Raw genomic sequence first — 13,305 nt, forward strand, 5'->3', positions numbered from 1 at the left:
CGCCTAAATCAGCGATAAAATTGCTTACCCTGTAATTTTTTGCACCCGGAAAAGATTACATATACGGTGTTCTTTAGCAGCAGCGAGCATTGCAGCGTCAGAACAGCACCAAAAAAAGTGGAATAAAATTGTAAACTGTAGGGTTTAACGTACCGAAGGGACGAGTGGGCTGTGATGGATACCGAAGTGGACGGCTCCGGATAATTTCACATCATCTGGGGTTCTTTACCGTGTGCCGACATCGCGCAGCTCAAGGGAGTTTTTGCATTTTTTGTTCCGAAATGCGGCCCCTGCGACCCGAACCGAAACCGCGACCTTGAATCAGCAGTCAAGCGTCGAAGCCAGTGAGTCACCACGGCGGGGAAAAAAAAAACGAAACCGAAAAACCGCAGTTGATTAGGGCAGGAAACGAAACAGCGTCACCACAGCGCCTGCCGACGTTCCTTCCGTACAGAACACGGTGGTACAGAATGCGCACGAATGCGACGGAGCGCTTCGCCATATACTGCAACGTCAGCGCACAAGCACTAGCACCGACGACTTGCGGAAACGGCGATTCTTGCTGAAAAAAAATTACGACCGGAGAGGCGCGTCTAAACATGCGAGCGTAAACATTACGATGTTACATGCTCGACCGCGAGTTATTTGCGGCAGATAAGCAAAGCCTGCAATAAACTCCACACCTGCTTCCATAGTGACCTTGTGTGGAAGTTGACGACAGGAAAACAGAGTGCGCGGATACTTTCTTTTGATGCATCCTTGGCTATAAATTTATTTATGAAACTATTAGCTGTCATTTCTTCCCTCCTGATGAAGGCGAGACGCTAGGGTGTACTGTATTAGTTGGAAAGCACTATTCCGATGGGTGAACCCCGAGCAAGATCTTGCGATGTTGGTATGCTGGCGTTTGTGGCACATGAAATAAATAAAGAAAATGAATCAAATAAATATGCACGACAGAGATTAGAACCCGCAGCGGCGCGAACAGATCACCTTCGCTGGCCACAGCGCGAGAGCACTTGGCTGTCGCCGCAGCTGAATACGCCTCGCATTACACTGCAACATACTCTCACGCTGTCAAATTAATATTCACGCCTCGGGCGGACGAACATGTGCAAAGAGAGACGTGCACTGCATGCGTTGGCCTGGACAACACTGTGGCATAAACACGCCACTGGAGCAATACGCTTTGGCATTAAAAACATTGCTGCAGAAACACGGCACTGGGCCAAGGGCCGGCAGCGCACATCGGGTAAATTAGCACTGATGACGCGCATAACTGGCTTCTTGGGTCAGTGGAAACCTCAGTTGCGCTTTCAGGTACTACGTGGCGGTGGTATCTATCTGAACAAAAAAGCTGTGCTTTCACACAATATTTCGTACTGGGCAATGCTAAACCGCCAGCCATTTGTTTCTCTCTATCTCTGTAGGGCCAGATGGACAGTGGATAGGCGCGTTTTGGGGAACGGTGAAGAGTTATGAGCTCTGTAAAGTGTGCGGAACGAAGTGATGGCGAGCAAACTAATACATTATATGCGCTGAGACACTCGAACTACGCCTATACATAAAGATCCAGCTGTTTTGCATGTACTTCATCTGTATAGTGAAGCCTTTTGTGGAGCGGGGAGCCCTCCTTCAATTCTGCTCAGCTATTTTCTGCGTAGTCAAGACCCATCATCACCGGCCTGGAACATGAACGCTATCCGCGGTTATTGTGAGCAGCCGCGTGTAAACGGCCGGTCTCAAAAATACTGCGTGGAAATAACGCGGCGTGCGTTCAGCCGGAGCCCCTGAATGGGTGAAGAGAGAAAAGAAGAAAGAGAGCGGAAGAATAAGAAAAAAAAAAGAATGCGGAGGAAGAACAATTAAATTAATAACAAAAAATGAAGGAACAAGGAAGGTGAGAAAAAAAAGAAGGAAAAAGAAGGTAGCGGGGAGGGGAGCCGTGACATTTGACTATACCTCCATGACGCACGTATACGCAGCAGAGCGGGTCCGTCGGGGGCGTGTTTTCGCAATAACAGTCACGTTCTTCATTCGGTGTCCGACACAACGAAAATGAAACTGACAAGCGAGAGAGAGAGAAAAAGGCACTAAAGAAAAAATGAGAGTAACTAAAATAAACGCAACCAACGTTACAAATGCAAACCTGACGTGTAAAACCAGCAGCGAGAGCAAAAATTAAAAAAAAAAAGCAAGAAAGCAGAGCGCGAAAGCGAAACGACAACGCGGGTCTCATTCATCAACGTCTCGCAGCCACCCCCTGGAGCTGAACTTGGCGCTCGGTGTGGCCCGAAATAATTACCTCCACAGGTTGAAGATAAAATAAGAAGATATAAAGAGGCGGTCGCGTGACCGGCATTATAGGCGGTGTAGTGCGGGAAACTCTCTCTCTCTAGTATAGGAGGTATTCACATGACGTTATAGGTGCCCCCCTTTTTTTTGTACAGCGCACAGCTTCTGCGGTTCATGCTTCGGAGCAGGTGCTGATGAGCCGGTCAGACATGCATGCGGCCTTTCGCCATGCTTTATGTGCGCCAAAATGGCGCCCACAGTGACGTCGGTGGATACTTCCTATAAGCGAAGCGATTTCACTCAACGGAGGGCTGACGTTATCTGTGCTATGATTGCGACCACCGTATATCGATGATGCGCTGCAGGTGTGCAAAGTATAGTGCCGGCTTATAAACGTGATGTACAGGCGCGAGCAACATAAAGGGGAACACCTCATTACGAACGCATGCAGGGAGCGGGTTTCTCGGAAAATGTACCACATGTCACGTGGTCTACGTCAGTCTGGAGGTGAATGCACTGATTAGGCGGGGGAGGGGCTGAGGTGTGCGGTACAGCCATCAACCATCACTGTAGCGAGCTAAGTGTTCCCTTTAATACTTCATCTATATGTAGAACTTGTTTCGTCCTTTTTTTAAGTTTTTTTCTAAATCAGGGTTTTGAAACACCCCGTTTGATTCAGATATGCGTATATTATTACTTCTAGCCAAACGACCACCTCAGTCTTTACAGGGATTCGACGATTACTTCAATGACGGCCCCGGGAAGGGGAAGCTATCGCCCAATCCTACAGGAATACCTTCAAAGCGCGGTCTATTTGAACCGCCAGAATTAGACACGCCACTACGCGATTCCGCGAGGAAGTTCGGCTTGCTTCGCCTAAAACCAATAACGGAACGACACCAGACGCGCGCGGAGCGACCACTAAATTCATTCCCGGTATAATCAGCCTCGACAATTCCTGGAAATCGGAGGAGGCTACGCCTATCTCGGCGAAAGGATCGATTTTCTGTCCAGTTAAAGGAAAAAGGATCTGGGCTCGACAGAGTGGCTCCCTACGAAGACGACGACGCAAGACGAACATGCTCAATGTCCGACTACGTTGTCTGTACATCCCCCGTTGCGCTTACGTCGATGGAGGGAGTCCTAGCGACTCGACGTCGCGCTACAGTCGCGTAGCGTGTGTCAAGGACGCAGATTCAAGCGTCACCGCCAGCCTCGTTAATCGCGAAGCTGTCAGCAGCTGCACAAACGGCAGCGCCACTAGCCCGCCGTCCATGGAGTTGTTTGCTACAGCTCCTGAAGGAACAAGGCGCCACAAGCGAGCTTGTTGCCATGGCAATGAGGAAGGAAAAGATTAGAAGAATGGAGGTGAAAACTGAACTGCTAGCGCATCTAATTTCGGCCTAACTACGAAAACAGCGATAATTTCTCTCTTTTTTTTTATTTTAGAGACCGTTATTTGCCAAGTTTTGCAAACGGACTTTGGTGTTCAACTACTGAGGTTGAGGGATCGAATCCCACTTGCGGACGAAATTCAAAAAGACGCCTGTGTGCTAAATTTTTAACACTGCGTCCAGGTGGCCGAAAATTTTCCGGAACCCTTCCACTACGGCAGCCCTCATAGCTCACGGGTGCGGATTCAGGAAGTTGAATCTCGCAAAAATTCGAAAGAAGAGTTAACAGTGTGCTAATTAAATCAATTACTCGTAAGCGTATGAGTTAAAAACGGCGAATTGACTCCATAACCCTTAGCACCAGCTGCCAAAGCGATGTTCGAAGACAAATGCTTTTTGGTCGTTGTATACTTGCCATGATTTCCGTACCGTGTTCAGAGTCATAATCGCGGTAGAAAAAAAAAATAAATGGAGCAGACACTCTCTCCACGAGCTGGTCTGATAGAAATGAGCGCGCTTCTGTATCGAAATCTCCAACAAAGGTGGAGTCAGGATGGCCACGGTTCGTTCCGAAAAAGAGCGAAAAAGAGGCGGAGAAGGAAAAAGAACGGTTTCGCCAACGCTTCTTTCCAGTATAGTTATGCACTCATGGCTGAATTGCGATGAACAAAAGAACGCGATACCATCGCATTACGGAAAGAGTTGCCTGAACAAGAAGAGTACGCATCACTTTGCATGCAAACCAGCCAAATGATCTAGATGGCTTACTTTCCCACAAGGCATCACTGTTCATTCATTCATTCATTCATTCATTCATTCATTCATTCATTCATTCATTCATTCATTCATTCATTCATTCATTCATTCATTCATTCATTCATTCATTCAGAGATCACAGCGCTCAAAGCTGAAATTGAAGCTTTGGGTCTTAAATTACAAATTCGCATACATAGCTTAGGAGCAGCGATATCGAACGTATGTTGGAACAACGTCAAGGAACTTTTGAAATAGGCAGTTCTTTATACGAAAGGAAAATACGAGCGTATACCGCAAGCCCACGCTGTTTGTGGAAGCCTGCAACTAATGCAACCACGTCCACAGCGACAGATAAGCGAAGCCGGAAAACCGTTCCCTCTCATATCGAACGTAGGAAACACGCTTTCAAAGCCTATGCAAGGTCACTTTAGTAATTACCGCAGCGGCACGTGGCATGGTGGTTACAGCATCTGCCTGCCTCGTATGCGGAAGCTATTTATAGCGTTCGATCCTCGCGAGCCACCTCCGCCGCCTCACGTCCTTGTGCCCGGCTTCTCTGAGGTAACAGCGTTCGATAAAATGGTCTTTCACCCCAAAGCTTCTCCTGAGCAATTAAAAAAATAAATCATAATCATCCTCTGATGATATGATAAATCGATTATGACAGAAATGGCATATAGAAATGCTAACAGCTTCTGTCATAGCACTCCCCAGGTAGTAAGTAATACATTAAGCGAATTGTTACCTGTCGACACCGTTATTATTATTGTTATATTCATTATCGCTGCTATTACTTCCTAATGCATACATAATTGCATGTGACGTCACATACTGCGCAATGGCAGCTATTGTACGGAGCTATAACATATGCACCAATTCGCGCTCTTCACTATTATTGCATGAACATGGCTAGCCTGAAAACGCGTTCAATTTTCTGAACGAAAAACGCCAGCCGTTTTATAGCCCATGTCGGGCGAAGTCGGCTGTAGTCGGATATAACTCAAGAACGAAGCTGCAGCTGCCACTCAAAGGAGGCCCTCTAGTCAATGGCGTCGACCGATTTTCATGACGCCGCGGTTAATGCTATCAAGCCGTGGTCATTCCCTTTTCATTTGCCCCACCTTGCGATTTCTCACTAGCAGGACCAAAGGGGCACAGTCGTCAGTTGACGCCATTGACTGGAGGGGTTCCTTTGACGATCATTTGTAGCCTTGTTCTTGAGTTATATAGCAATCAGCACTAATGCACTCCTCAGAATGTGAGGCTAGCAGAGATAAGCGACGCATTTATCCAGGAAGGCACGTTCCATAGATGGGCACTTGAAACCAAAGCCAAGACGTCCTTGTTACGGCAACGCTTGTACATAACTCTTAACTGCCTTTTGTTACCGTCCATTAAGCTCATCGCCCTAGCAGACCTCCTTTGTTGAGAAGCGATCTAATTAGCCGACGAAAGTATTGTCATAATCGTCATGGCAACGAGTTCGAACAGTCTGGACGCGTCGCTCGTAGAACGCATTAAAGTCGGGAAAGTGGGCTCGAAAAGAAAGCTTGATCTTACGCCGCCATTCTGAACGATCAAAGCTCTGAGAACACGGCGAAAATAGTCAGCAATTTAAACGCATTGCTACCGCACGCGAAGCTAAGATTGAGAGCGGAAATTAAACTGCGAACAAGAAAAGGAAAACGGCAAATCGATAAGCCTCGAATGGCGAAACGGTGATCAGAGTGTTTTACGTGACTACGGCCATGAAATTCAGGCGTAGAGAAAGAATGGAAAGAATGCGACCACAGCAAAAAGTGATCGAGCAGTAACGGACACAGGCATGCCACTACAGCTGCATCCGAAGAAGAAAAAAACACGCACAAAAAGTGAACGCTCAGGAAAGCCATGCGCATCATCACTGTCATCGATGGCCCAAAGACGTCAAAAAATGCCGTGAAGTGAAGGCAAAGCAAAAAACAGAAACTGAGTCAAGGTCGCTCGATGAGCGCGTGTCGGAAGGCGCGGTGCTTTGTTTCGTACGCTCCGCATACCGCAATTCACCGCAGAGAAGCGGCACTCAGCGCGCGCTCCTCGAGCACAAGCATATCGATCGTAAAATACACAAACAAATAAATAACAACGACGCATATTGATGTATGCTACAACAAGCACAATTCATACATTGACCGTTACACCGAGCTTTTGCAAAGGGTCCAGCTTAGAGCCAAATGTACTTTTCTTTCTTTTCTGCAGTAGATCGAGAAATCACGTCTTGCGGAAAAACCCGGACGACATGACGCTTCGGATGTGGCGACGCCTGCAGCAATCTGATGTTGCGGCATCTAATTGATACCCGGTGCAGAAAGAAAGCTGCAACGTGAGATGAATGTACACACGAACCCGAAACATGTTTTTCGCAATCACTGTCGCACGGCATCGCGCCAAAAGAAACCAGAATTCTGCAATGAGTGGAGCGAAACTACATATATTAGTGTAGGTAGAGAAAAAGAAAGAAAAATGATGTTGCCCAGCCCGCACCGCCTAGGGCACAACGGGTTGGGGCGAAATTACAGTCGCAACTTCAATAGTCATCGCAGCAGACTGATCAAACTAGCCATTCCGCTGGGTTACGTAACCTCATTTAGAGTTCAAAGGACGCCACGAAGCAAAACCACAAACTAACTTGATCGTACGCACGACCAGTTAACTGTGTACCAGAACTGCGAACCGTGCTTTACGTCGATGTTACGCGCAGCCAGCAACACAAATAATCTCCAACCCGTCCTGACCTGGTCGTACAAGTCGGCAGTAGCCGCAATTTGGGAAGGGACGTTCATGTACACGGTACCTCGGTTTCGGCGTCATCCTTGGCATCCTGAAACACCTCGGCGCCTTCTTTGGTTGCCATCGTCTCTGCGAACGCGACGTTCCTTCGCTGCAGAGTCGACTGGTGGCGCGGCAGCGTCTTCCCGCAGCACTGAGGAGCTGACCGGCAAAGCTGCCGCGGTAGAGCAACCACGCGCGCTCCGTCGCAGATACCGCCGCTAGCGCAGTCGGAGTTGGCAGCAACGCGCGGCGCGATCGCCACCGCCAAGCAGAGTTGCTGCTGCGGGCGCTTGCGGAGGCATCGCCAGTGGCTTTTTTCTCTCCAGCAGGCAGCGCACTATAAAATGCAGGGGCGATCTAGATTAGGCGCGCTTTGGCAGTCTTGGTGTACACAGCTCCAGAGAATGTGTTGCTCGCTCGCCGGTCGACGGCAGCGCTGGCGTGCGGTCAACACCGCGGGCGATGACGACGCCAGCGCTACGCTGCTGCTGCGAGAGGCGCTAGGTTCGGCGGCGCCGCAGCGCGGAAGCTCCACGGAACCGCGTTGGCTCGGTTAACGGAACGGGTGCGCCGCTGGGTGCTGCCTCCTCCTCCCGCGCAGTATTCGCCGCTAGACCGCTAGCGCCATCTTGTGCGGGCGGACTCAGGTCGAGTGTTATTGAACGGGCGACATCGGGGCTCAAAGGAGAGCGGAGAGGAAGAAGGTGGACAACCAACACCCCCTGGACAACGCCGCGGTGAGAGGGCGGTAACTCCTGTACGTCGCCGAGTAGCGGCGGCTGAGGTGCGAATGGCTCCAGTATCGTTAATCGAAAAGTTGAGCGCTTGTATGACGTCGCCACCTTCCCGGAGCGCAGGTTGCAAGGATACTTGCTGGACGCCTGACACAGCAGTGCTGTCCTCACTAAGAACCAGCCGTAGAATGCGGTACCTCAACGTCGGCCTCGAGAGGCGTATCAAGAAGGGAACATGAAAAGAAACTTACCATTACCAGTTTTTTTACGTTTCGAAAGGTGGTAAGATTTTCGAGGGGAAAAAAAAGTGCTGTGCAGGCGGAAATAGGCATCTTGCGCGGCTAATGCACATGCACGTCCCAGTGTTTCTAGTAATGTGGTGCGCAACACCCAATTTTCCACCCGCGGTGGCTTAGTGATTAGGTGATCGGCTTCTCAGCTCCAAGTCATGGGATCGAGTACCAGCGGCCGCATTTCGGTGGAGGCGAAATGTGTACGCACCTGTGAGCTGACCCAGGTGATCTAAATTGACCCGGAGGCCTTCACTACGGCGTCTCTTATAGCCCGTGTGAAGGTTTGGATTAGTAGTAGCATAAAACTTTATTCCGTAAAATGGGACGGGGTATAGGGGTTGCGGTCTTGAGCAGCAGGTGGTGTTCCTAGGTACAGGATCCCACTGGTTCTCGCTGCCTCCTCGGCCCGCTCAACCAGAGCAAGCTGATCTTACGGGTCGGAGCTGGACAGAAGCTCCTCCCACTGCTCGACTGACGGGTTTGTAATTTTGGGCTCTATCGGGCTCGCCCGTCTGCATGCAGCCTGTGAGTCTGTTACTATTGTGTAGACCTTGTTGTTTGCAGTGCATTTCTGCAGTGCATTGCAGTGCATTTCTGTGGAACGTACTGAAACTGCCTCATCACAGAATGCTATTTCATTTCATTTCTCTCACACACACACACACACACACACACACACACACACACACACACACACACACACACACACACACACACACACACACACACGCACGCGCACACGCGCGCACACGCACACGCACACACACACACACACACACACACACACAAACTAAAGAATTCCTCGATTCTCGAGAATTTTTCTGTGGACTAAGTTTTCTCTTTTTTAGTTTATTCAGTCCGCACATATGAGTCCGCTCTGTAAGCGGGGCGGTCGGAGTACGCGTACTTTACCTCCGAAAAAAAGAATACCGGCGTAGGCACGTCAGCGATGCCTGTACTTTGTACACAATGGCTTCTTTGATCAGACATGCCGCTAGAATGGATTCGCGCGACGTCCCTGGGCTCCCAGAGCCCCCTGAGTCAACGTCAACTTTGTTCCCAGCCTGACTGCTAGCTTCGCCGCCTGTACTATAGCGCGACACGCTGAAGTGTCCGCGGCACGAAAAAGCAGGCACACTCAACGAGTCTACTGCGAAGCGCATTCTTTCTATAACACCCAACGCACGACAGGACAACTGATCACATGTCGTTATATGATAGCGCTCTGCTCCCGGCATAACACCAGCATCACGTGCCAATGCGTCGCAGCCCTGCCGAGCGGATGTAGTTGAACCAGCGGAGATGTACAGGGTGGTCCGTTCTTCTATACTGTGAACAAGCGAGCGGGTGGCACCTCTCTTCGGAGCGGGATTGCATGACCCAGCCGTTGATCGAAGAGTGGTGCAGACGCAGAGGGAGCAAGAACTGGTGCTTCGTGTGGTCTACCGCTTAGCTTTAAATGCAAGGCCGGACGAACGCGCTGTCGTTCCAAAGAGACTAGCCATGTGCTCGCGTGTTCACCCCAAGAATGGACGACGCTGTACGTATTATGACGTAGCATATAATCCTAACCGGAGCAAAAAGCCAGCAGCGGCCGTCTGGCGTCGTGCATAAAAATCTCAATTGGCTGGAGGGACGTGATGTCACCCGCCTGCAGTGGCGTCGCCAGACAGAAGAACGCCCATTGGTTGGAGGGAGCGACGCCATCCGATTAGGTTCGTCTTTGTGCGATAGTACATCCATCGCGATGGTACCAACAAGTCGAAACTTGTTACACTACTGAACTTACTGGCTCCGTTTCGTGTCCTAATTAGGCGTGTCCTGAATGTTATTTCTACGCGTTGTGTGCTTGTTGGAGGTTTGCTAAGATTAACACGATTTTTTTTTAAATTACAAGTAAAGAACAAGATAAAGAAACGTGCTATGAAGAATAAGTACAAGATAATTAACACAACTGCAGAGTGAAAGCGGAAAAGAAAAAAAACTGCCAATAAACGCAGCGTGGCCGGCAGAAACGCCAAGATCCGAGGAAAAGAAGCACAAAATGAAAGGACGTGTATGCAGTGCGGGCAGACTAGTGGCCTAAATGCTCATCGAAGCTGCGCTAGGAGTGAATAGGGGAGACTCTAAAAGAGGCGGCAGTTGTACTGAACATGTAGCAGTATATTTTTTTGCGCAGAATTTCCTACTCTGGGGAGGAAAAATGTTCTAAAGACGGTGTATCGTGTTTTTATATTTAGTTTTGTTCATCATCATCATCATCATCATCATCAGCCTGACTACACCCACTGCAGGGCAAAGGCCTCTCCCATGTCTCTCCAATCTTTTACTCCACCGGCCCTCTTATGTGTCACATCGCGTGGACCATCGTCATAAAATTGGATCTTTCGCATGCCACACGAATACCTTTCATAATTCATTTCTCCCGCGCTCAATAACAGAGTGGAACCACCTTCCCGAAGATCTTGTGTCTATTACTGATGTTACATTGTTCAAAAATGCCTTAAAAGCTCATTTTGGTGTTCCTGATTAATCGTTACGCACTGTTTATTTATTTTTTACCCCCGTATTACTACTTGTATTGTGTTCTACAGTTATATTTTGGTGTTCCTTACTTGTAGTACTTGTATTGAATTCTTGGATGTTTATTGTTACCTTCTGGTGTTCCTTACTATTTTTGCACTGTTTTTGACACCCCTATATATATGTGTATATATATATATATATATATATATATATATATATATATATATGTGCCTGTGCTTTTATCTTAATTATGTTGAGTATTCCACTCCCCTCTGTAACGCCCGACCCGGGCCCTGAGGGTATTCGAAATAAATAAATAAATAAATTAACCCTGTCCTTTGTCAGTTGCCGCCACTGTATCCCAGCAAACTTCTTAATCTCATCCGCCCACCTAACTTTCTGCCGTCCCCTGCTACGTTTGCTTTCTCTTGGAATCCACTCCGTTACCCTTAAGGACCAGCGGTTATCTTGCCTTCGCATTACATGCCCTGCCCAAGCCCATTTCTTCCTCTTGATTTCAACTAAGATGTCATTAACCCGCGTTTGTTCCCTCACCCACTCCGCCCGCTTTCGATCTCTTAACGTTACACCTATCATTTTCCTTTCCATAGCTCGCTGCGTTGTTCTTAACTTAAGCTGAACCCTCTTTGTTAGCCTCCACGTTTCTGCCCCATAGGTGAGTACCGGTAGGATACAGCTGTTGTATACTTTTCTCTTCAGGGATATTGGTAAGCTACCATTCATGATCTGAGAGAACCTGCCATATGCGCTCCACCCCATTCTTATTCTTCTAGTTATTTCCCTCTCATGATCCGGATCTGCGGTCACTACCTGCCCTAAGTAGACATATTCTCTTACTACTTCCAGTACCTCGCTACCAATGGCGAACTGCTGTTCCCTTGCTAGGCTGTTGAACATTACTTTGGTTTTCTGCATGTTAATTCTTAGCCCCACCGTTCTGCTCTGCCTGTCTAACTGATTGATCATGCTTTGCAGTTCTTGTCCTGAATGGCTTAGCAAGGCAATGTCATCAGCGAATCGCAAATTACTCAGGTATTCTCCATTAACTCTTATCCCCAACTGTTCCCATTCCAGTCCCCGGAATACCTCCAGTAAGCAGGCAGTGAAGAGCATTGGCGAGATCGTGTCTCCCTGCCTGACACCTTTCCGTATTGGAATTTTATTGCTGACTTTATGGAGAACTATAGTAGCTGTGCAATCGTTATAAATATCTTCCAATATTTTCACATAGCACTCTTCTACACCCTGATTCCGCAATGCCTGCATGACAGCTGAGGTTTCCACTGAGTCAAATGCTTTCTCGTAATCAATGAAGGCTATATATAGGGGTTGGTTATATTCTGCGCATTTCTCTATCACCTGATTGATAGTGTGAATGTGATCTATTGTCGAGTATCCTTTACGAAAGCCTGCCTGATCATTTGGTTGACTAAAGTCCAAGGTTGTCCTGACTCTATTAGCGATTACCTTAGTAAATACCTTGTAGGCAACGGACAATAAGCTGATTGGTCTGTAATTCTTCAAGTCCTTGACGTCTCCTTTCTTATGAATTAAGATAATGTTAGCGTTCTTCCAAGCTTCAGGTATTCTAGAGGTCACAAGGCATTGCGTATACAGGGTGGCTAGTTTTTGTAGCACAATCTCTCCTCCGTCCTTCAACAAATCTGCTGTTACTTGATCGTCACCAGCTGCTTTCCCTCTTTGCATTGCTCCTAAGGCTTTCTTTACTTCCTCCTTCGTTACTGGCAGGATGTCCCATTGCTGTGCTCGACTGCCTCCCTCAGTAACTTGATGATTAGATTCGCTACTGTATAGATTTTTGTAGAACTCTTCGGCTAATTCAACTATCTTATCCATATTGCTGATGACATTGCCCTGTTTGTCTTTTAGCGCATACATCTGGTTTTTACCTATGCCTAGTTTTCTCCTCACTGATTTTAGGCTACCTCCGTTCCTTAGAGCATGCTCGATTTTCTCCATGTTAAACTTTCTTATGTCGGCTACCTTGCGCTTATTTATTAACTTCGATAGCTCTGCTAGTTCTATCCTGTCTGTGGAGTTAGACGTCCTCATGCTTTGACGTTTCTTAATCAGATCTTTAGTCTCCTGAGATAGCTTGTTGGTATCCTGTCGAACAATCCTACCACCTACTTCTGCGGCGCACTCTGTAATGATAGCTGTAAGATTATCATTCATTGTTTCAACACTGCGGTCATCTTCTTCAGTTAAAGCGGAAAATCTGTTTTGCAGCGACATTCTGAATTCCTCTACCTTCCCTCTTAATGCTAACTCGTTAATAGCCTTTCTCTTCACCAGTTTCCTCCGTTCCCTCTTCAAATCTAAGCTAACACGAGACCTTACCATTCTGTGGTCGCTACAACGGACCTTACCGAGGACCTCCACATCCTCTACGATGCCAGGGTGTGCACACAGTATGAAGTCTATTTCATTTTTAGTCTCACCATTGGGGCTCTT

At 47.9% G+C, this 13,305-nt stretch overlaps 1 protein-coding gene across 2 annotated transcripts in view; it reads right to left on the bottom strand.

Annotated features, from left to right (window-relative positions):
• The window catches only part of LOC149365329 (tetratricopeptide repeat protein 39B-like), a 107,742-nt gene that overhangs the window by 53,833 nt on the left and 40,604 nt on the right, over window positions 1-13,305 (bottom strand). Inside the window, exon 1 of one of the 2 annotated variants that reach the window (XM_089541956.1) lies at window positions 7,279-7,808. The exons of the other annotated variant lie outside the window; for it this stretch is intronic. Within the exon in view, the coding sequence (XP_089398082.1) occupies window positions 7,279-7,338 (60 nt within the window). The 5' untranslated portion in view covers window positions 7,339-7,808. Of the gene's footprint in view, window positions 1-7,278; window positions 7,809-13,305 lie in introns of those variants that run through there. 2 annotated transcript variants of the gene reach the window in all.

The sequence above is a fragment of the Amblyomma mixtum genome, chromosome 1 (genome assembly GCF_055824585.1).
Source record: "Amblyomma mixtum isolate Tamu chromosome 1, ASM5582458v1, whole genome shotgun sequence".
In the NCBI taxonomy this organism is placed as follows: domain Eukaryota; kingdom Metazoa; phylum Arthropoda; class Arachnida; order Ixodida; family Ixodidae; genus Amblyomma; species Amblyomma mixtum.